A 22245-nucleotide genomic window follows, 5' to 3' on the forward strand; every position below is an offset into this window, starting at 1 on the left:
ACGGCCTGCAACGAAAACATGCGGTCTCTCCTTCACTGCAGCCGAAGTGAGTAAGACATTTAAACGTGTTAACCCTCGCAAGGCTGCAGGCCCAGACGGCATCCCCAGCCGCGCCCTCAGAGCATGTGCAGACCAGCTGGCCGGTGTGTATACGGACATATTCAATCAATCCCTATACCAGTCTGCTGTTCCCACATGCTTCAAGAGGGCCACCATTGTTCCTGTTCCCAAGAAAGCTAAGGTAACTGAGCTAAACGACTACCGCCCCCGTAGCACTCACATCCGTCATCATGAAGTGCTTTGAGAGACTAGTCAAGGACCATATCACCTCCACCCTACCTGACACCCTAGACCCACTCCAATTTGCTTACCGCCCAAATAGGTCCACAGATGATGCAATCTCAACCACACTGCACACTGCCCTAACCCATCTGGACAAGAGGAATACCTATGAGAGAATGCTGTTCATCGACTACAGCTCGGCATTCAACACCATAGTACCCTCCAAGCTCGTCATCAAGCTCGAGACCCTGGGTCTCGACCCCGCCCTGTGCAACTGGGTACTGGACTTCCTGACGGGGCCCCCCAGGTGGTGAGGGTAGGCAACAACATCTCCTCCCCGCTGATCCTCAACACTGGGGCCCCACAAGGGTGCGTTCTGAGCCCTCTCCTGTACTCCCTGTTCACCCATGACTGCGTGGCCACGCACGCCTCCAACTCAATCATCAAGTTTGCAGACGACACAACAGTGGTAGGCTTGATTACCAACAACGACGAGACGGCCTACAGGGAGGAGGTGAGGGCCCTCGGAGTGTGGTGTCAGGAAAATAACCTCACACTCAACGTCAACAAAACTAAGGAGATGATTGTGGACTTCAGGAAACAGCAGAGGGAACACCCCCATCCACATCGATGGAACAGTAGTGGAGAGGGTAGCAAGTTTTAAGTTCCTCGGCATACACATCACAGACAAACTGAATTGGTCCACTCACACAGACAGCATCGCGAGGAAGGCGCAGCAGCGCCTCTTCAACCTCAGGAGGCTGAAGAAATTCGGCTTGTCACCAAAAGCACTCACAAACTTCTACAGATGCACAATCGAGAGCATCCTGGCGGGCTGTATCACCGCCTGGTATGGCAACTGCACCGCCCTCAACCATAAGGCTCTCCAGAGGGTAGTGAGGTCTGCACAACGCATCACCGGGGGCAAACTACCTACCCTCCAGGACACCTACACCACCCGATGCTACAGGAAGGCCATAAAGATCATCAAGGACATCAACCACCCGAGCCACTGCCTGTTCACCCCGCTGTCATCCAGAAGGCGAGGTCAGTACAGGTGCATCAAAGCTGGGACCGAGAGACTGAAAAACAGCTTCTATCTCAAGGCCATCAGACTGTTAAACAGCCACCACTATCATTGAGTGGCTACTGCCAACACACTGTCAATGACACTGACTCTACTCCAGCCACTTTAATAATGGGAATTGATGGGAAATTATGTAAATATATCACTAGCCACTTTAAACAATGCTACCTTATATAATGTTACTTACCCTACATTATTCATCTCATATGCATACGTAGATACTGTACTCTATATCATCGACTGCATCCTTATGTAATACATGTATCACTAGCCACTTTAACTATGCCACTTGGTTTACATACTCATCTCATATGTATATACTGTACTCGATATCATCTACTGTATCTTGCCTATGCTGCTCTGTACCATCACTCATTCATATATCCTTATGTACATATTCTTTATCCCCTTACACTGTGTATAAGACAGTAGTTTTTTGGAATTGTTAGTTAGATTACTTGTTCGTTATTACTGCATTGTCGGAACTAGAAGCACAAGCATTTCGCTACACTCGCATTAACATCTGCTAACCATGTGTATGTGACAAATAAAATTTGATTTGATTTGATTTTATTTGATTTTATTACTGACCAGGGCCCAGAGGTCTCTGGTCAAAAGAAAATGCACATACAGTGCCATTTAATTGGGACACAACCCCAATGTGGAGCAGGATTACACTATCACTTCGCTTCCCACTTAATTACAACATAGTTCCAGGGAGAGGGTTGTTGACTGGGAAATGTTTTTCAGAGTCAGTGACATCTTGGTATTTGATAATTAAAAGGGGCAATAAATGCTTCCATTTAGCCCTAGGTACTTGGCATTCAGCAGGCGTACAGACCGCTCATATTGTTTATGTGTTTGTAGAGGTGGGGACAGCGATGGGCTTTGGTTCTGGGGGGCTGCTGGGTGGAAGTTATGAGGTGGTTTGGTATTCAATATACGTGGACTCCTCACTCGCTAGATTGCCTTTGGCTATAGGGAGAGCGGGAGGGGGGGGTATGGTAGAGAGAAAGAGTGGGAGTAATTAAGAAATAAAGGGAATTAAGATTGAGAGAGAGAGACAGAAAGGGAGAGCCAGAAAGAAAGAGAGTATCTGAGAGGGTGAAAGAAAGAAAGTGAGGGGGAGTGAAAGAAAGAAAGAAAGAAAGTGAAAGAGAGAGAAAGTGAAAGAGATGAGGAACCAGGGGAAGAAGATAAAGCTAGTCAGACGGTTGGTTTAGGGAGTTGATGTGACATGCAAAGGTTTTTGGATGGAATTGGCAAATACGGAACAAACACATTACGCTACAATGATTGTGACAGGGCCACCAAGGCCTAATGTACCACAGTCACTTGTACTAGCCAGCCTGGCTGGCTGTCTTCGTGCCCTACAGAAACAGAATATGCTAACCAAATGGCACCCTATTCCCTATTTAGTGCACTACTTTTGATCAGGACCCATATGGCTAGGGTATAGGGTGTCATTTGGGAGGCGGACCAAAAGACAGAGTTTATCAACAACATACGTCTGGTGTGCTACTGTTATCTGATCCACTACCTAATTTCCACGGCTTTATTTCAACTCCTCAAACCCGGGAGATGAAATCATTGCTGGGAAAGCATGTATCTGAGCTCTGTGGGACTGCATGGGAATGTTATCTGTACAGCCTAGGGAGTCACTAGATCCAGTTGGTTGCCTGTATTGATTCGTCTGATCCTCATCATCACATTGCTTCAAATGATCCTGTAGATACGTATGGCTGTGGCTCTGCTGTTATCATCCATCCACTACGGGTATGTCACAAAAGTAGTGCACTATGTACGGAATAGGGTGGTATTTGGAATGTACCCTATGTTTTCATTGCCTGTTGGACAGTGTATAGTGAATCCATCCAATCACACACACATTTGAGTTTCTCTCAATAGACAATTTCTCACAAAATATTGGGTCTTATGGCAAAACTGACTTAAATAACTTGTAGACCTGCAATGTAACTCCATATGATTCAAGGTTGCTGCATTCACGTCAGAGGAACATAGCAGGGGTGAAACTTAGGTGCAACTCCATACAATATATGCGGCTCTGTTCACACCAGGAGAACTGAGCAGGAGTTAACGACTTCGGTAAAACTCCACATGATTATTACATTTCCGTTTTCATGTGTTGCACTTGCATTCCGCAGCATATATTAATCACATGATCATGCATAGTACTGATGTCAAACGCAATAAACCAAGGACACAGATGGTTCCTGATGTTGTGAGATTCTCTCTGGTGTTTACAGAACAACTGGTGCTGTGAGATTGGGATATCAGGACTCAAGGATGCTGTGTGAATATAATACCGTGCTCCTGCTCAAACTAACTCTCTGCTCGATGGAGAGGAGGAGGAAAGGAAGGGAGGAGAAGAGGAGGAAAGGAAGGGAGGAAGAGAGGAGAAGAGGAGGGTTCCTTCAATTAAATTTGAATGGATGAGCTCAGGCGTTAAATGGATCATGGCTCTAAAGTGCTGCAGCCGTCCTGCCACCCAAAGATGGATTTCTCCTCCATTGGTTAAATTGGGTTCATAAAATCTTGAAAAAACCCAGCGATGTGATGGTGACCACAGCTGACGTTTTATATCACAAAATAGATAGTCTGTCCTGACGGAGGGGTTAAGAGCCATTTTGGTTTGTGGGTTCTAAAGAAGAAAGAATATGAAAGTGACAAAATCTTTCATTAGAAGAAAAGATGATTGACATTGAATGATTGAGACACATAGAGGGGAGGTTATTAGAATATCCTCAGAACGGTTGACTATGGTGGATATTGTGGGGAACGATTTGAAAGCTATTGTAGGTCTAAATTCCACAAAGAGACCAGAATTGACATTTTATGGCATAAGACATTGAGAGGATAAGTGGAGGAGAGGAAGGAAAGAGAAAGTGGCTTCGCAAAAAGAAACAACCTTTTGCATGATGCTAGAAGTTTCACTTCACTTAAAACATACTTCAAGGCACATGTCTGAACAGGGAAGTCAGTGTTGCTGGCTTTATTTAACCAGGTAGGCTAGTTGAGAACAAGTTCTCATTTACAATTGCGACCTGGCCAAGATAAAGCACACCAGTTCGACAAATACAACAACACATAGTTGTACATGGAATAAACAAACATACAGTCAATAATACAGTAGAAAAAATTAAAATCTATATACAGTGAGTGCAAATGAGGTAAGATAAGGGAGGTAAGGCAATAAATAGGCCATGGTGGCGAAGTAATTACAATATAGCAATTAGACACTGGAATGGTAGATGTGCAGAAGATTAATGTGGAAGTAGAGATACTGGGGTGCAAAGGAGCAAGATAAATAAATAAATACAGTATGGGGATGAGGTAGTTGGATGGGCTGTTTACAGATGTGCTATGTACAGGTGCAGTAATCTGTGAGCTGCTCTGACTGCTGGTGCTTAAAGCTAGTGAGGGAGATATGGATCTCCAGCTTCAATGATTTTTGCAGTTTGTTCCAGTCATTGGCAGCAGAGAACTGGAAGGAAAGGCGGCCAAAGGAAGAATTGGCTTTGGGGGTGACCAGTGAGATATACCTGCTGGAGTGCGTGCTAAGGGTGGGTGCTGCTATGGTGACCAGTGAGCTGAGATAAGGTGGGGCTTTACCTAGCAGAGACTTGTAGATGACCTGGAGCCAGTGGATTTGGTGACAAGTATGAAGCGATGGCCAGCCAACGAGAGAGTACAGGTCGCAGTGGTGGGTAATATATGGGGCTTTGGTGACAAAACGGATGGGACTGTGATAGACTGCATCCAATTTGTTGAGTAGAGTGTTGGAGGCTATTTTATAGATGACATCGCCGAAGTCGAGGATCGGTAGGATGGTCAGTTTACGAGGGTATGTTTGGCAGCATGAGTGAAGGATGTTTTTTTGCGAAATAGGCCAATTCTAGTTGTAATATTGGATATTATATTTGCTTAATGTGAGTTTGGAAGGAGAGTTTACAGTCTAACCAGACACCTAGGTATTTGTAGTTGTCCACATAATCTAAGTCAGAACCGTCCAGAGTAGTGATGCTGGTTAGACATATTACAGCTGTATTTCTACAAGACTAACAGTACACAACAACTATGCTCTTACATATCCAGACCTTTACCCTAGACTTAACCAATTCCTATCTCTTAAGATAACCCTTAACCTTACTGTAAAATGTGCCGAGAGGAATAGAATATCTACTTGTTAAATTATCTGATGCTCTCTAGTATCATCCAAATCAATTTTAATCAAATAACATTTTATTGGTCTCGTACACATATTTTGCCAATGTTATTGCAGGTGCAGCGAAATGCTTATGTTTCTAGCTACATCAGTGCACTAATACCTAACAATACAAAACAAATCCCCCAAATAAAAAAATATCAGAGCAAGCAATGTCAGAGAACGGAATAATATATATATATACAAACACACACACATGATGGTGTATGGACAGTATGGACAGTACATTAAAAGAAAAGATGTGTACAGCAGCAGTTATATAGGATGAGCCTTGACTAGAGTATAGTATATACATACAAAGTCTGTAAAACGGTCTGTAAACATTATTAAAGTGACCAGTGTCCAATGACTATATGTACAGTGAAATCGGAAAGTATTCAGATCCACTGTAGGGATGGTGCCAAGTTTCCTCCAGGCGTGATGCTTGGCATTCAGGCCAAAGAGCTAAATCATGGTTTCATCAGACCAGAGATTCTTGTTTCTCATGGTCTGAGTCCTTTAGGTGCCTTTTGGCAAACTCCAAGCGGGCTTTCATGTGCCTTTTACTGAGAAGTGGCTTCCGTCTGGCCACTACCAAAAAGGCCTGATTGGTGGGGTGCTGCAGAGATGGTTGTCCTTCTGGAAGGTTCTCCCATCTCCACAGAGGAACTTTGGAGCTCTGTCAGAGCGACCATCGGGTTCTTGGTCACCTCCCTGACCAAGGCCCTTCTCCCCCGATTGCTCAGTTTGGCAGGGCGGCCAGCTCTAGGAAGAGTCTTGGTCGATCCAAACTTCTTCCATTTAAACTTCTTAAGAATTGGCGTTCCGACAACCGGACAGTTGTAAATCATGCAGCACATTATATCAAGATCGCAGATTTTAGAGAAACAACAAATGTCAGTACATATAAGTGTCTTACATCGGCTGAAAGCTTAAATTCTTGTTAATATAAATGCACTATCCAATTTACACTAGCTATTACTACAGAAAAAATGCCATGCTATTGTTTGAGGAGAGCTCCTAACAACAAAACACTTTTTTCATTGCGATAGGTTTGAGAAATTCATCTCTGAAGGTGAAATGTGTACTTACATTCTGAAATCTTGCTCTGATATATCATCCAAAGGGTCCCAGAGATAACATGAAGTGTTGTTTTGTTAGATAAAATCCTTTTTCATATCCTAAAAAGGTCCATATAGCATGCACAATCAATTTTGTATTTCCACTCGTTCTATTTGCAAAGAAAGGAATCTGTGAAAATCTCACCGTAAACGTTGTTTCAACGAGTCAAATCACATTCGTATGTATTACGCAGAGATCCTAGAAGGTAACAAGACTTTACTATATCATTAAGGGTGTAGAATATCCTATTGGACATCATATTTGTTCAGAGAGCGACGCCTTCATGGCACGCCGATGACACGGGCAGCCATCACTTGAACGACTGTATCTTTGTCAAATAAGCACTAATCGGGGTCAAACAAAGTTAGCTAGATAGCCAATGAGCCAATGAACCATGTATATGTTGTAAAATGTAGCTAGTAACCTTGTACGACAGCATGCCTTTTCATTTTGGAAAAAAATTATAATGATATTCAGAGTTATGAAGTTATGAAAACTGTTTGTTTTGCAAATGTTGAATTTATAATATGGCTAGTAATACTTGGAAAGCTAAATCAAAGTCCAAGTATCCAGATTTGATGATATTCTTGCAGAAAAATGTAAAATGAATATGAATGTCTCCTTCACGATTTGCCCAACTGTACCTGGGGACTTCACAGTAAAAGTCTTGTAGTTCACTCATACATCAAGTTATCCATCTGAAACTTTGCACATACACATCTTGTGGACACTATCGGAATTGCAAACAGAGTGATGGCTCTGTGACATTTCTCTTGCATTTCGAAGATGGTGGTAGAAAAAGACTGGTTGTTTTTTTCTTTGTATTTTCATCTACCAGATCTATTAAGTTAAATTCTCCTACATTCAATTCACATTTCCACAAACTTCAAAGTGTTTTCTTTCAAATGGTACCATGACTATTAAATGCTGCAGAATTGTTTTGGTACCCTTCCCCAGAGCTGTGCCTCAACACAATCCTGTCTCGGAGCTCAACGGACAATTCCTTTGACCTCATGGCTTGGTTTTTGCTCTGACATGCACTGTCATATGTGGGACCTTATATAGACAGGTGTGTGCCTTTCCAAATCATGTACAATCGATTTAATTTACCACAGGTGGACTCCAATCAAGTTGAAGAAACATCTCAAGTGTCACGTTCTGACCTTAGTTCTTTTATTATGTCTTTGTTTTAGTATGGTCAGGGCGTGAGTTGGGTGGGTTGTCTATGTTAGTTTTTCTATGTTGTGTTTTGAGTTTGGCCTAGTATGGTTCTCAATCAGAGGCAGGTGCCGTTAGTTGTCTCTGATTGAGAATCATACTTAGGTAGCCTTTTTCTACCTGTGTTTGGAGGGTGTTTATTTTCTGTTCTGTGTTTTATTTATGCACCCTACAGGACTGTTTCGGTTTCATTTCGTTCTCTTTGTTGTTTTATTATTTAGTGTTCTGAGTTATAAATAAATATAATGAACACTTACCACGCTGCGCATTGGTCCTCTGATCCTTCTTACTACTCCTCCTCAGAAGAGGAGGACAAGAATCGTTACATCAAGGATGATCAATGGAAACAGGATTAACCTGAGCTCAATTTCGAGTCTCATAGCAAAGGGTCTGAATACTTACGGTATTTCAGTTTATTATATATATATATATATATATATATATATATATATATTTAAATTAGCAAACATTTCTAAAAAAACTGTTTTTGCTTTGTCATTATGTAGACAACTTTTTATTTAATACATTTTAGAACAGGGCTGTAACACAACAAAATGTGGAAAACGTCAAGGGGTCTGAATACTTTCCGAATGCACTGTACATAGAGTAGCAGTCTCTAACTTGCAGTGTAGAGTCCCGGGTGGTAGCCCGCTAGTAACAGTGACTAAGTTCAAGGCAGGGTACTGGGAGGAGGCTGGCTAGTGGTGACTATTTAACAGTCTGATGGCCTGGTGCAACTGTACTGTCTCAGCCTTCTAGATGGTAGCATGGTGAACAGGCCGTGGCTCAGGTGGCTGAGGTCCTTGATCTTCTTGGCCTTCCTGTGACACTGGGTGCTGTAGATGTCCTGGAGGGCAAGCTGTATGCCCCCTGTGATGCTTTGGACTGACCACAATTGCAGACAGTGCAATTGTCATAACAGGCAACACAGCCCAACTGGATGCTCTTAATGGTGCAACTGTAGAAATTTGTGAGGGTCTTAGGGACAAAGCAAATTTTTTCAGCCTCCTGAGGTTGAAGAGGCGCTGATGCCGAGGAACTCGAAGCTTGTCACCTTCTTCACTGTGGCCCTGTTGATGTGGATGTGCTCTCTCTGCTGTCTCCTGAAGTCCACGATCAGCTCCTTTGTTTTGTTGAAGTTGAGGGATAGGTTATTTTCTTGGCACCACTCCGCCAGGGCCCTCCTCCCTGTAAGGCTGTCTGGTGATTGCGTCATCCGTAGATCTGTTGGGGGTGGTATGCAAATTGTAGTGGGTCTAGGGTATCAGGTAAGGTGGAGGTGATAATGATCCTTACCTAGCCTCTCAAAGCACTTCAAGATGACAGCATTGAGTGCTATGGGGAGATAGTCATTTAGTTCAGTTACCTTTGCTTTCTTCGGTACAGGAACAATGGCTGAGACCTTTAAGCAAGTGGGGATAACACACTGGGATAGGGCGAGGTTGAATATGTCCATAAACATTGCAGCCAGCTGGTCTACACATGCTCTGAGGACGCGGCTAGGAATGCAGTATGGGCCGGCAGCCCTGTGAGGGTTAACACGCTTAAGTGTCTTACTTATCTCGGCCCCTGAGAACAAGAGCTCACAACCCTAGCGAGTGGCGGTGGCCTGCATTGGCAGCACTGTGTTTTTCTTGAAGCGGGTAAAGAAGGTATTTAGCTTGTCCGGGAGCAAGGTGTCCGTGTCCGTGACGTGGCTGGTTAAATACCGCAAAGTTGGCCTGGAGCTAGAAATAGGGTGACTATGTACACTACCGGTCAAAGGTTTTAGAACACCTTCAAGGGTCATTCAAGGGTTTTTCTTTATTTTTACTATTTATACATTGTAGAAAAATACTGAAGACACCAAAACTATGAAATAACACATATGGAATCATGTAATAACCAAAAAAGTGTTAAACAAATAAATTCTCAAAGTTGCCACCCTTTGCCTTGATGACAACTTTGCACAATTTTGGCATTCTCTCAACCAGCTTTATGAGGTAGTCACCTGGAATGCATTTCAATTAACAGGTGTGCCTTCTTAAAAGTTAATTTGTGGAATTTCTTTCCTTCTTAATGCGTTTGATTAACCATGGTCGAATTTCTGCAAAGAAACCACTACACTAAAGAACACCAATAATAAGAAGAGACTTGCTTATGCCAAGAAATATGAGCAATGGACATTAGACCGGTGAAAATGTGTCCCTTGGTCTGGAGTCCAAATTGGAGATTTTTGGTTCCAACTGCCATGTCTTTGTGAGACGCGGTGTGGGTGAACGGATGATCTCCGTATGTGAATTTCCCACAGTAAAGCATGGAGGAGGAGGTGTTATGGTGTGGGAGTGCTTTGCTGGTGACACTATCTGTGATTTATTTAGAATTCTAGCCACACTTAACCGGCATGGCTATCATTTGTTTTTCAACAGAACAATGACCCAACACACCTCCAGGCTGTGTAATCGGTATTTTACCAAGAAGGAGAGTGATGGAGTGCTGCATCAGATGTCCTGGCATCCACAATCCCCTGACCTCAACCAAATTGAGACGGTTTGAGATGATTCAGACCGCAGAGTGAAGGAAAAGTATCCAACAAGTGCTTAGCATATGTGGGAACTCCTTCAAGACTGTTGGAAAAGCATTCCAGGTGAAGCTGGTTGAGAGAATGCCAAGAGTGTGCAAAGCTGTCATCTTGGCAAAGGGTGGCTATTTGAAGAATCTCAAATATAAAATATATTTTGATTTGTTTTAACACTTTTTTGGTTACAACATGAATCCATATGCGCTTTTTGATGTCTTCACTATTATTCTACAATGTAGACAATAGTAAAAATAAATAAAAACATTTGAATGAGTAGTTGTTCTAAAACCTTTGTCTGTATGTTGACACCATCCTGTGACAAAGTCATGCTGACCTTCATGTTCCTGTTCTAGCTGCAGCACAGTATGTGTAAGGATGCCAAGGCTGCAACAGCCAGCAGGTTAATGACCTGAGGGATGCCCTTCTGAAATCCCTGATCTGGGACAGGAATCAAACCTAGGAGTCTATAGGCCCAGATCCAGACCCAGGCCCAGGTCCAACTCTCAGTCAGTCACCAGCCATTACACACAGAGTCTGCATCCAAAATGGCACCCTATTCCCTACAGAGTGCACTACTTTTGACCAGAGTGCTATGGTGCAGTATTATGTTTGCACTATTTTACCAGGAAAGTTGACTGAGAACACATTCTAATTTACAGCAACAACCTGGGGAATAGTTACATGGGAGAGGAGGGGGGGGATGAATGAGCTAGTAAGCTGGGGATGATTAGATGACCATGATGGTATAAGGGCCAGATTAGGAATTTAGCCAGGACAACCACCCCTACTCCTACAATAAGTGCCATGGTATCTTTAGTGACCACAGAGAGTCAGGACACCCATTTAACATCCCATCTGAAAGACAGCACCCTACACAGGGCAATGTTCCCAATCACTGCCATGGGGCATTGGGATATTTTTAATTTTTTTTAGACCCGAGGAAAGAGTACCTCCTACTGGCCCTCCAACACCACTTCCAGCAGCATCTGGTCCCCCATCTAGGAACCAACCAGGACCAACCCTGCTTAGCTTCAGAAGCAAGCCAGCAGTGGGATGCAGGTTAGCATGCTTCTGGCACTATGCAGGGGTTAGGGTGCCATTTGGGACTCAGAGACCTCCAACCAGGCAGTTTATCCATGGCTTGTCAACTCAATGCCAATGTCAATACATAACCCTGCTTCCTTCCCCTCAACAATTTTCAAACATTCTCTCTCCAAGATTCTTTGAACTTGGTTGCTTACGTAAATCCTTCTTTAGTCACATACAGTGTAAAATAACTCATCTGTAATGTCTATTGTTTCCAGACAAAGCCTATTACGATGAGAGCGTGTTTGGTTGAGGGAAATATATTTACAGTTATGTCAATGGCCAGGTCCCAACCACAGCGAGATGTAACCTTGCTCTCTGACTGACTAATACAAGCAACACTGATAGCCTGGTCTGACATGTGTTTGTGCTGTCTTGCCAACTTTTATGGTCATTGGCAGGAGTTGGCAAGACAACACAAACAGATCTGGGACCAGGCTAGAGTTCTGACAGTTGGCTGTCAAAACTTCTCTCTTCATTCACCATCTCTTTCCTCCAAGCCTCAGCAAAGAATATAACAATGTATTTATAGAATGTCTGCAGAGTTCCTAGTTCATATGGGATATCACTTCAAGATTACACAATAGACCAAGCATTCCAAATTCCCGTAATTCCCATTACGCTATCAGCAGCAGACTGTTTTTCTGGCTTCTTCTTCAGAAAATAATGTCTTCTAACTGTGTGTCTGATTGTTCATTCAGATTCCCAGTCGGGGTTTTCTGTGTGGGGGGCTGATAGAAATCTACACAGCCATATGGTCCAGAACTAATGAACTAACTCAACCAAAGCTGGGAAAATTGATGGTGACTGTGAAGTTAAAAAGCAGCCAACTTCCATTGACGGTGACTGTTAAGTGTTTTATTTCCATCCCCTCCTAGTCAGAGATCTGCTCTTTGGATGTGAACCGACTTCTGAAGAGTGTCTGGAGAGGGGGAGGAGGAGGAGGAGGCATCTGAGTGGCGGGAGCAAAAGCCAAAGCAGCCATTGTTGTCAGAAAGGAGACTTGAACACTGAAGCAGCCTATCAGGACGCCCGGCCATTGGTCCTCTTCAAAGGTCTTTGCTTCCTGGGTTCACGGCTGATTATGTGAAGGGAGACTGTGGAGTGTGTGTGTTTGTGTGTGAGTGTGTGTGTTTGGAGTCGGATTGTGAAGGGAGACTGTGGAGTCTGTCTATAAGACACAGTAAGGCCTTTGTACCACTGGAAGACCAGGACTAACAGCTCAGATAGAAATCAGGCTAATTGGTTCTATACGCTATGGACCAGTTTCCCGGCCATGCTCAGTTGAGAATCTCCATTAAAAGGGCATCTTAGTCTTGGACTAGGCTTAATCTGTGCCCGGTAAACCGGCTATGTGTGTTTTCGGGCTCAGCAGTGTGAGTCACAGCCATGAGAGAGACAGCCAGCTACGGAAACATTAATTTACTCCTTTAACACAGATGGGGAGTTAATCCATGCTCTTTGACAGCGTTCATAGAAGTCATCTGGAGTCCTTCTCTCTCTCGCTCTCACGATGATCCACTTCCTACTTTATTGCTGAGGGAGGTGATAAGGAAGGAGGATAGTGGGTGATGTAATGGTGATGTCATAATAAACCAGAGAGGCTGTATAATCATCCCAGTCACCAGGGGAGTGTGACATATTGATCAGAGACTTGGTGATTCCCATGGCTCAATGTATTCTTGGTTGAAGCAGGGTTTGATTCCTGCATAGGCCATTTAGGCTACACTGAATATACAGTATATAGAGCTATAAGTGTTAACTACAAGTGTCTTTGGATAATAGCATCTGCTGATGGCATTTTAAATTGGACCATATTTAATCAAATTCAGAATTAAGGAAATCTGACTACTATGATCAACCATTAAGGTCTTTTTCTGTGCATTTCTGCCTATAAATGGCTGGGATCAAACATAGCTTGCTCCTTTTTAGCACTGAGAGAAAATAGAACTGAAATCCCACTGACAAAACTTCCTGTAGGGTTCTGAGCCTTATTATCTGAGTGATAAAACGCCCCAGAGAGTGTGAAATTGACGTATAAAGCTGGATTTGGGTGCCTCTTTTACGTGTCATCATCAGCGCTTCTTAGCACAAATTGAAAAAATGAGACAGATATAAATAGCCAGGAAGGGACTCACAGTGTAAAGTAGGGGTCACACCAAGGAGGACAGAGGAGGAGGATGGTTCTTTGTTCATGGGGAGTCTGTCCCCGCGGCATAGGGAGTAGGATTGGGGTGGGTGGGTAGAGAATAGTGGGCAATTGTCTGCAGTACAATTGGGGGAGTTCGGAGGGGTAGTCATTCTACTGTACCCACCAGGCTGTCGACGGCTCCCAGCTTGTGATTGGTGTTGTACAGAGAGTCGTCAGCTGTGTGGTTATGTAGTGTATGGTAATGTAGTGGTAATGTAGTGAAGTGCTAATGTACAGCAAACTTAGAGGTTATGTATTGAGTCTGTAGTGCTACCCACCAGATTGTCGACCCCTCCCAGGGTGTGATTGGCATTGTACAGGGAGTATGTCAGCTGGTAAACCCCGTCGTTGGTCTCGCTGTTGCCATAGAAACCCACTCCCACCGCAGCACTGCACAGAGCGAGAGAGACAGGAAGGAAGATGCAGGTTAGCGTTTCTGATAAATTAATCAGTATAAGACAACATATACAACATACAGTACTTAGTACCAATGACTGATCCAATAAATAATTGATCTTCGTTTAAAGGAGGTTGTTTTGCCACAATTATAAACTGTAATATATTATTCCGTCATTGCCTTTTGCAGCTCCCAGGGTGAGAGTTGTCAAAAGTTATGGTGCGCTGTCATGACTACAACCCCTAAAATGGCAACATGAAAGCTTGAGCTTCGTTGCACATCCCCACCTTGAGGGTATCGTGCAAGCTAGAAGAATACTGTATGTTAGTTTGGTTGATGATTGTGAAAAGGTTTGTGTGCGAACCACCATTCTTCGTTTTTTCAGTCTAAAAAGTTTAGTAGATCAAATAGATAAGTGAACATTAAATAAAATGTGACAAAGACATAAAACCTCACAGCACAGTTAAGAGATTCACGTGAGTCATATTGGTTGTGTCCCAAATGACACCCTATTCCCTATATAGTGAGATACTTTTGACCAGGGCCCATAGGATTCTGGTCAAATGTAGTGCACTATGTAAGGGATTGGGTGCCATTTGGGATCGCAGACACTGTTATGGAGGCTGAGGTTAATGTTGCTTCCCTGGATTTAATCCTCTATTTCTTTTTAAAAATGTTACCCCCTTTTTTCCCCAATTTCGTGGTATCCAATTGTTAGTAGTCACTATCTTGTCTCATCGCTACAACTCCCGCATGGGCTCGGGACAGACGAAGGCCGAAAGCCATGCGTCCTCTGAAACACAACTCAACCAGCCCAACTGCTTCTTTAACACAGCGCGCATCCAACCCGGAAGCCAGCCGCACCAATGTGTCGGAGGAAACACTGTGCACCTGGCGACCTGGTTAGCGTGCACTGCGCCCAGCCCGCCACAGGAGTCGCTGGTGTGCGATGAGACAAGGATATTCCTACCGGCCAAACCCTCCCTAACCCGGATGATGCTAGGCCAATTGTGCATCGCCCCACAGACCTCCCGGTCGCGGCCGGCTGCGACAGAGCCTGGGCGCAAACCCAGAGTCTCTGGTGGCACAGCTAGCACTGCAATGCAGTGCCCTAGACCACTGCGCCACTCGGGAGGCCCTTATTCCTCTATTTCAACAGTGGGGGTCTCCATCTCTTCCCTGGTCAGTAATAATAGGAACGTGCTGAACATAGACAGAAAAACAACTGGACAGTCACACATCATTCATCCAGTCACTGAGAATTTTCCTGTAGTCCAATGTCATACAGAAAAACAGAACTATGCACTATCATAATAAATGGTTCTGTATTACTCTAGGCAATCTTAGATTACTAAGCATTACTAACATGCACACAGGCAAGCACATACATATATTTTAGCAGTAGGCTGAAATTCAGTTCTCTCCGAAAAATGTCCTTTTTCTCATCCCCTCTTTGAGTTTGTGTGTTATGGACATCAGAATCAAATCAAATTGTATTTTTATTTATTTTGTGACAGTACTCTGACAGTACTCAGTACTCTCAGTACCACAAGCAGTGGTCCCCCTATCATAGTATCTCTACTAATACTTTATCTTCACACTACTGTGCCTATCCCTCCCCTTCCCACTCTACCACACTAACACAACTACTGTGGAGATAATCCTCTCTCAGTATCTCTTGATTATTGGAAGCTCACACTTTATACAGCCTACCCTTGCAGTATATTAAAACACCCACTTCCTCTTGTTATGTCTGGTCCAGTAAAGTGATGCCAGATGAGGACCACAGGTCAGTCCCAGTGGGCATAACTTAGTCTAGGCTCTGAGGGAAACCTCCACATTCGTAACAGTGTCTATCACTGGACGTGTCCCAAATGGGGCCCTATATACACTCAGCGTACAAACATTAGGAATACCTGCTCATTCCATGACATAGATTGACCAGGTGAATCTAGGTGAAAGCTATGATCCCTTATTGATGTCACTTGTTTCAGTCCACTTCAATCAGTGTAGATGAAGGGGAGGAGACAGGTTAAAGAAGGATTTTTAAGACTTGAGACAATCGAGACATGGATTGTGTCGGTATTGCCATTCAGAGGGTGAATAGGCAAGACAAAATATTTAAGTGCCTTTGAATGGGGTATGGTAGTAGGTGCCAGGCTCACTGATTTGAGTGTGTCAAGAACTGCAACGCTGCTGGGTATTTCAAGCTCAACAGTTTCCCGTGTGTATCAAGAATGGTCAACCACCCAAAGGACATCCAGCCAACGGCAGGCCAGTGGGCGAAAACGGGTAACTGATGAAAAAGGACAAAGGAGGCTGATATGAATTGTGGAGAGCAACAGACGGGCTACAGTTAGTCAACTGACAGTCCAGTACAACATTGGTACCCAAAGACCCATAAAAGAATGCACAACTCGACGTACCTTGATACGAATGGGGTGTGGCAGCCAACAACCTTACAGAGTTCCACTTCTTTCAGCAAAATACTAGAAACTGCGGTTGCAGTGGGCTAAGGAACGAAAACACTGGACACCAGAGAATTGGAAAAACATTGCCTGGTCTGATGAATCCCAGTTCCTGCTGGTTCACACTGATGCAGGACTAGGGTATGGAGAAAGCCACATGAGTACATGGATCCATCATGCCACATGGCAACATTGTAGGCTGGTGATGGTGGGGTGATAGTGTGGGGTGTATTTTCATTGCACACATTGGGCCCCTTGATAAAATGGAGCAACTTTGAATGCCAACAGGATATCTGAACATCATTGCCAATCAGGTGCATCCCTTCATGGCAGCAGTGTATCCATCTGCAAATGTATGGAACGAGCAATTCGGAGTAGAGATCCACTACCAGTCAACTTGACACAACTGTGGGAAGCATTGGAGTCAATATCGGCCAATATCCCAGAAAAAATCCCAGACATTCCCCGACGAATTTAGGCTGTTTTAAGGGCAAAAGGGGGTGCAACTCAATATTAGGAATGTGTTTCTAATGTTTTGCACACTCTGTGTACGTAGTGCACAACATGGCGAATAGGTTGCCATTTGGGACACATTCTGTCACTCAAAGGAGAAGCTTCCTCTGTCTCCCATTGCGTTGAGAAATGGTTTATGAACTGATATGCAAAACGATGCCGGATTCAAACTTTGAATTTTTCAATTTAAATTATTATACAAAATTCTTGCAACCAATAGAATGTTATTTATATGGGGGATACAACCTTCCCAGCTCTGCAGATTTAGCTGCGAAGAGACAGAATCATTAGATCATTTATTTTGGTACTGTCCACATGTAGCTTGTTTTTGGTCACAGGTCCAGGAATGGCTGAAAAATTGCAATATTTACCTGGAGCTAAACCTGCAGATAGCACTACTGGGTAATCTTAAAAGTCATAGTCAATCAATCAATAATATAATAATACTTTTGGCAAAAATGTTTATTTTCAATTTACAATCTGTAGAAACAATGAGTATAGACAAGTTAAGAACTCCAGTCAAACATCACAGCACAGTTGAAGATGATATGGCAAATAGAAATCCAATTAGGATGGTGTTAAGAGATAGATGGGACGGGTTGAATGGAGCTGAAGTTGGGACTAATAACAACAAGATAACTAATGTAAAACATACTGTGTCCGTAAAACGTATATAGGTTCAGAACATTTGTGAAAGAGCACAGTTTGAAAGATATGGCTAATAGCAATCAAACCAGATGCACATCAGAAATAGATGGGAGAGGTTGAGGAGGGACAGGAGTAAAAACAAACAAAATAGAACTATTGTAAAATAAAATGTGTCCATAAAATGTACATAGTATGTATAAGCTGGAAGTAGAAGCCTAAGCATTGTTGTTCACTAGCTAGTTTACTCAAATTAGGGGAGGGGTGGTAGGGTTAGAAAGTAACAAAGGAAGATATATATATAAAAAAGGTATGTATATATATATATATGTATTTATATGTGTATATGTATGTCTTTATATGTGTATGTATGTATGTATGTATGTATGTATGTATGTATGTATGTATGTATGTATGTATGTATGTATGTATGTATGTATGTATGTATGCACTTAAACAACACAATGTAACTCCAAGTCAATCACACTTCTGTGAAATCAAACTGTCCACTTAGGAAGCAACACTGATTGACAATACATTTCACTGTTGTGCAAATGGAATAGACAACAGGTGGAAATCATAGGCAATTAGCAAGACACCCCCAATAAAGGAGTGGTTCTGCAGGTGGTGACCACAGACCACTTCTCAGGTCCTATGCTTCCTGGCTGATGTTTTGGTCACTTTTGAATGCTGGCGGTGCTTTCACTCTAGTGGTAGCATGAGACGGAGTCTACAACCCACACAAGTGGCTCAGGTAGTGCAGCTCATCCAGGATGGCACATCAATGCGAGCTGTGGCAAGAAGGTTTGCTGTGTCTGTCAGCGTAGTGTCCAGAGCATGGAGGCGCTACCAGGAGACAGGCCAGTACATCAGGAGACGTGGAGGAGGCCGTAGGAGGGCAACAACCCAGCAGCAGGACAGCTACCTCTGCCTTTGTGCAAGGAGGAGCAGGAGGAGCACTGCCAGAGCCCTGCAAAATGACCTCCAGCAGGCCACAAATGTGCATGTGTCTGCTCAAACGGTCAGAAACAGACTCCATGATGGTGGAATGAGGGCCCGACGTCCACATGTGGGGGTTGTGCTTACAGCCCAACACCGTGCAGGACGTTTGGCATTTGCCAGAGAACACCAAGATTGGCAAATTCGCCACTGGCGCCCTGTGCTCTTCACAGATGAAAGCAGGCTCACACTGAGCACATGTGACAGACGTGACAGAGTCTGGAGACGCCGTGGAGAACGTTCTGCTGCCTACAACATCCTCCAGCATGACCGGTTTGGCGGTGGGTCAGTCATGGTGTGGGGTGGCATTTCTTTGGGGGGCTGCACAGCCCTCCATGTGCTCGCCAGAGGTAGCCTGACTGCCATTAGGTACCGAGATGAGATCCTCCGACCCCTTGTGAGACCATATGCTGGTTCGGTTGGCCCTGGGTTCCTCCTAATGCAAGAATGCTAGACCTCATGTGGCTGGAGTGTGTCAGCAGTTCCTGCAAGAGGAAGGCATTGATGCTATGGACTGGCCTGCCCGTTCCCCAGGCCTGAATCCAATTGAGCACATCTGGGACATCATGTCTCGCTCCATCCACCAACGCCATGTTGCACCACAGACTGTCCAGGAGTTGGCGGATGCTTTAGTCCAGGTCTGGGAGGAGATCCCTCAGGAGACCATCCGCCACCTCATCAGGAGCATGCCCAGGCGTTGTAGGGAGGTTATACAGGCACGTGGAGGCCACACACACTACTGAGCCTCATTTTTACTTGCTTTAAGGACATTACATCAAAGTTGGACCACTTTAATTTTGAGTGTGACTCCAAATCCAGACCTCCATGGGTTGATAAATTTGATTTCCATTGATAATTTTTGTGTGATTTTATTGTCAGCACATTCAACTTTGTAAAGAAAAAAGTATTTAATAAGAATATTTCATTCATTCAGATCTAGGATGTGTTATATTAGTGTTCCCTTTATTTTTTTGAGCAGTGTATATACAGTTGAAGTTGGAAGTTTACATACACTTAGGTTGGAGTCATTAAAACTCGTTTTTCAACCACTCCACAAATGTAATGTTAAAAAACTATAGTTTTGGCTAGTCGGTTAGGACATCTACTTTGTGCATGACACAAGTAATTTTTCCAACAATTGTTTACAGACAGATTATTTCACTTTTAATTCACTGTATCACAATTCCAGTGGGTCAGAAGTTAACATACATAAGTTGACTGTGCCTTTAAACAGCTTGGAAAATTCCAGAAAATTATGTCATGGCTTTAGAAGATTCTGAAAGGCTAATTGACATCATTTGAGTCAATTGGAGGTGTACCTGTGGATGTATTACAAGGCCTACCTTCAAATTCAGTGCCTATTTGCTTGACATCATGTGAAAATCAAAAGAAATCAGCCAAGACCTCAGAAAAAAACATTGTAGATCCTCCACAAGTCTGGTTCATCATTGGGAGAAATTTCAAACGCCTGAAGGTACCACATTCATCTGTACAAACAATAGTACGCAAGTATAAACACCATGGCACCACACAGCCGTCATACCACGCAGGAAGAAGACTCGTTCTGTCTCCTAAAGATGAATGTATTTTGGTGCGAAAAGTGCAAATCAATCCCAGAAAAACAGCAAAGGACCTTGTGAAGATGCTGGAGGAAACAGATACAAAAGTATCTATATCCACAGTAAAACGAGTCCTATATCGACATAACCTGAAAGGCCGCTCAGCAAGGAAGAAGCCACTGCTCCAAAACCGCCATAAAAAAGCCAGACTACGGTTTGCAACTGCACATGGGGACAAAGATAGTACTTTTTGGAGAAATGTCCTCTGGTCTGATGAAATAAAAATAGAACTGTTTGGCCATAATGACTATCGTTATGTTTGGAGGAAAAAGGGGGAAGCTTGCAAGCCGAAGAACACCATCCCAACCGTGAAGCACATGGGTGGCAGCATCATGTTGTGGGGGTGCTTTGCTGCAGGATGGACTGTGCACTTGTAACAGTATAGCTTTCATCCGTCCCCTCGCCGGGCTTGAACCAGGGACCCTCTGCACACAGACAACAGTCACCCACGAAGCATCAATACCCATCGCGCCACAAAAGCGAGTGACATCACTGATTGAAACACTATTAGCACGCACCACTGCTAACTAGCTAGCCATTTCACATCAGTTACACTCACCCCCCTTTTGACCTCGTCCTTTTTTTCCACAGCAACCAGTGATCCGGGTCAACAGCATCAATGTAACAGTTTAATTTTCGTCCGTCCCCTCGCCCTGACCCGGGCTCGAACCAGGGACCCTCTGCACACACCGACAACTGACACCCACGAAGCATCGTTACCCATCGCGCAACAAAAGCCACGGCCCTTGCAGAGCAAGGGGAACAACTACTTCAAGGCCTCAGAGTGAGTGACGTCACCGATTGAAATGCTATTAGCGCGCACCACCGCTAACTAGCTAGCCATTTCACATCGGTTACACACTTCACAAAATAGATGGCATCATAAGGATGGAAAATTTTGTGGATATATTGAAGAAACATCTCAAGACATCAGTCAGGAAGTTAAAGCCTGGTCGAAAATGGGTCTTCCAAATGGACAATGCATATTTCCAAAGTTGTGGCAAAATGGCTTAAGGACAACAAAGTCAAGGTATTGGTGTGGCCATCACAAAGCCCTGACCTCAATCCTATAGAAAATTTGTGGGCAGAACTGAAAAAGCGTGTGCGAGCAAGGAGGCCTACAAACCTGACTCAGTTACACCAGCTCTGTCAGGAGGAATTGGCCAAAATTCACCCAACTTATTGTGGGAAGCTTGTGGAAGGCTACCCAAAACATTTGACCCAAGTTAAACAATTAAAAGGCAATGCTACCAAATACTAATTGAGTGTATGTAAACGTCTGACCCACTGGGAATGTGATGAAAGAAAACAAAGCTGAAATAAATGATTCTCTCTACTATTATTCTTGCATTTCTTATTATTAAAATAAAGAGGTGATCCTAACTGACCTAAGACAGGGAATTTTTTACCAGGATTAAATGTCAGGAACTGTGAAAAACTGAATTTAACGTTAACGTATTTGGCTAAGGTGTTTGTAAACTTCCGACTTCAACTGTATATGCAAAATATAAATAATAACATTGGTGGTAGCTACAATTTATCTGTAATATTAAAGCTGATCAACTCCACCCCCCCCCCCAAAAAAGGAGAGAAATAGAGAGAGAAAGGGAAAGGGTAAAAGAGAAGAGAGAGAATATGCATTTCTCACTATGAATAAAGTACGGATGTTAACGCATTACATCATGTCTGTGGGATGTCTTTACTTTTTCCACACCAAAACATTAGCCCGGTGTCAAAAACATACTGTCAGGAATCTGCCTCTTTCATGTTCCTGTGTTTGAACAAGCTGTATGATGCTAGAGACACACAGATATGAGTCCCAAATGACGCCTT

General features: G+C 43.5%; 1 protein-coding gene across 2 annotated transcripts in view; it reads right to left on the bottom strand.

Moving 5' to 3' along the window:
* ttyh2 (tweety family member 2) overlaps window positions 1-22245 on the bottom strand; it is a 125287-nt gene that overhangs the window by 46008 nt on the left and 57034 nt on the right. For both annotated transcript variants that reach the window (XM_024388090.2, XM_024388091.2), the window contains exon 3: window positions 14050-14161. In XM_024388090.2, coding sequence (XP_024243858.1) covers window positions 14050-14161 — 112 coding nt within the window. The remainder of the gene's footprint in view (window positions 1-14049; window positions 14162-22245) is intronic.

This window comes from Oncorhynchus tshawytscha, linkage group LG25, assembly GCF_018296145.1.
Source record: "Oncorhynchus tshawytscha isolate Ot180627B linkage group LG25, Otsh_v2.0, whole genome shotgun sequence".
NCBI lineage: Eukaryota > Metazoa > Chordata > Actinopteri > Salmoniformes > Salmonidae > Oncorhynchus > Oncorhynchus tshawytscha.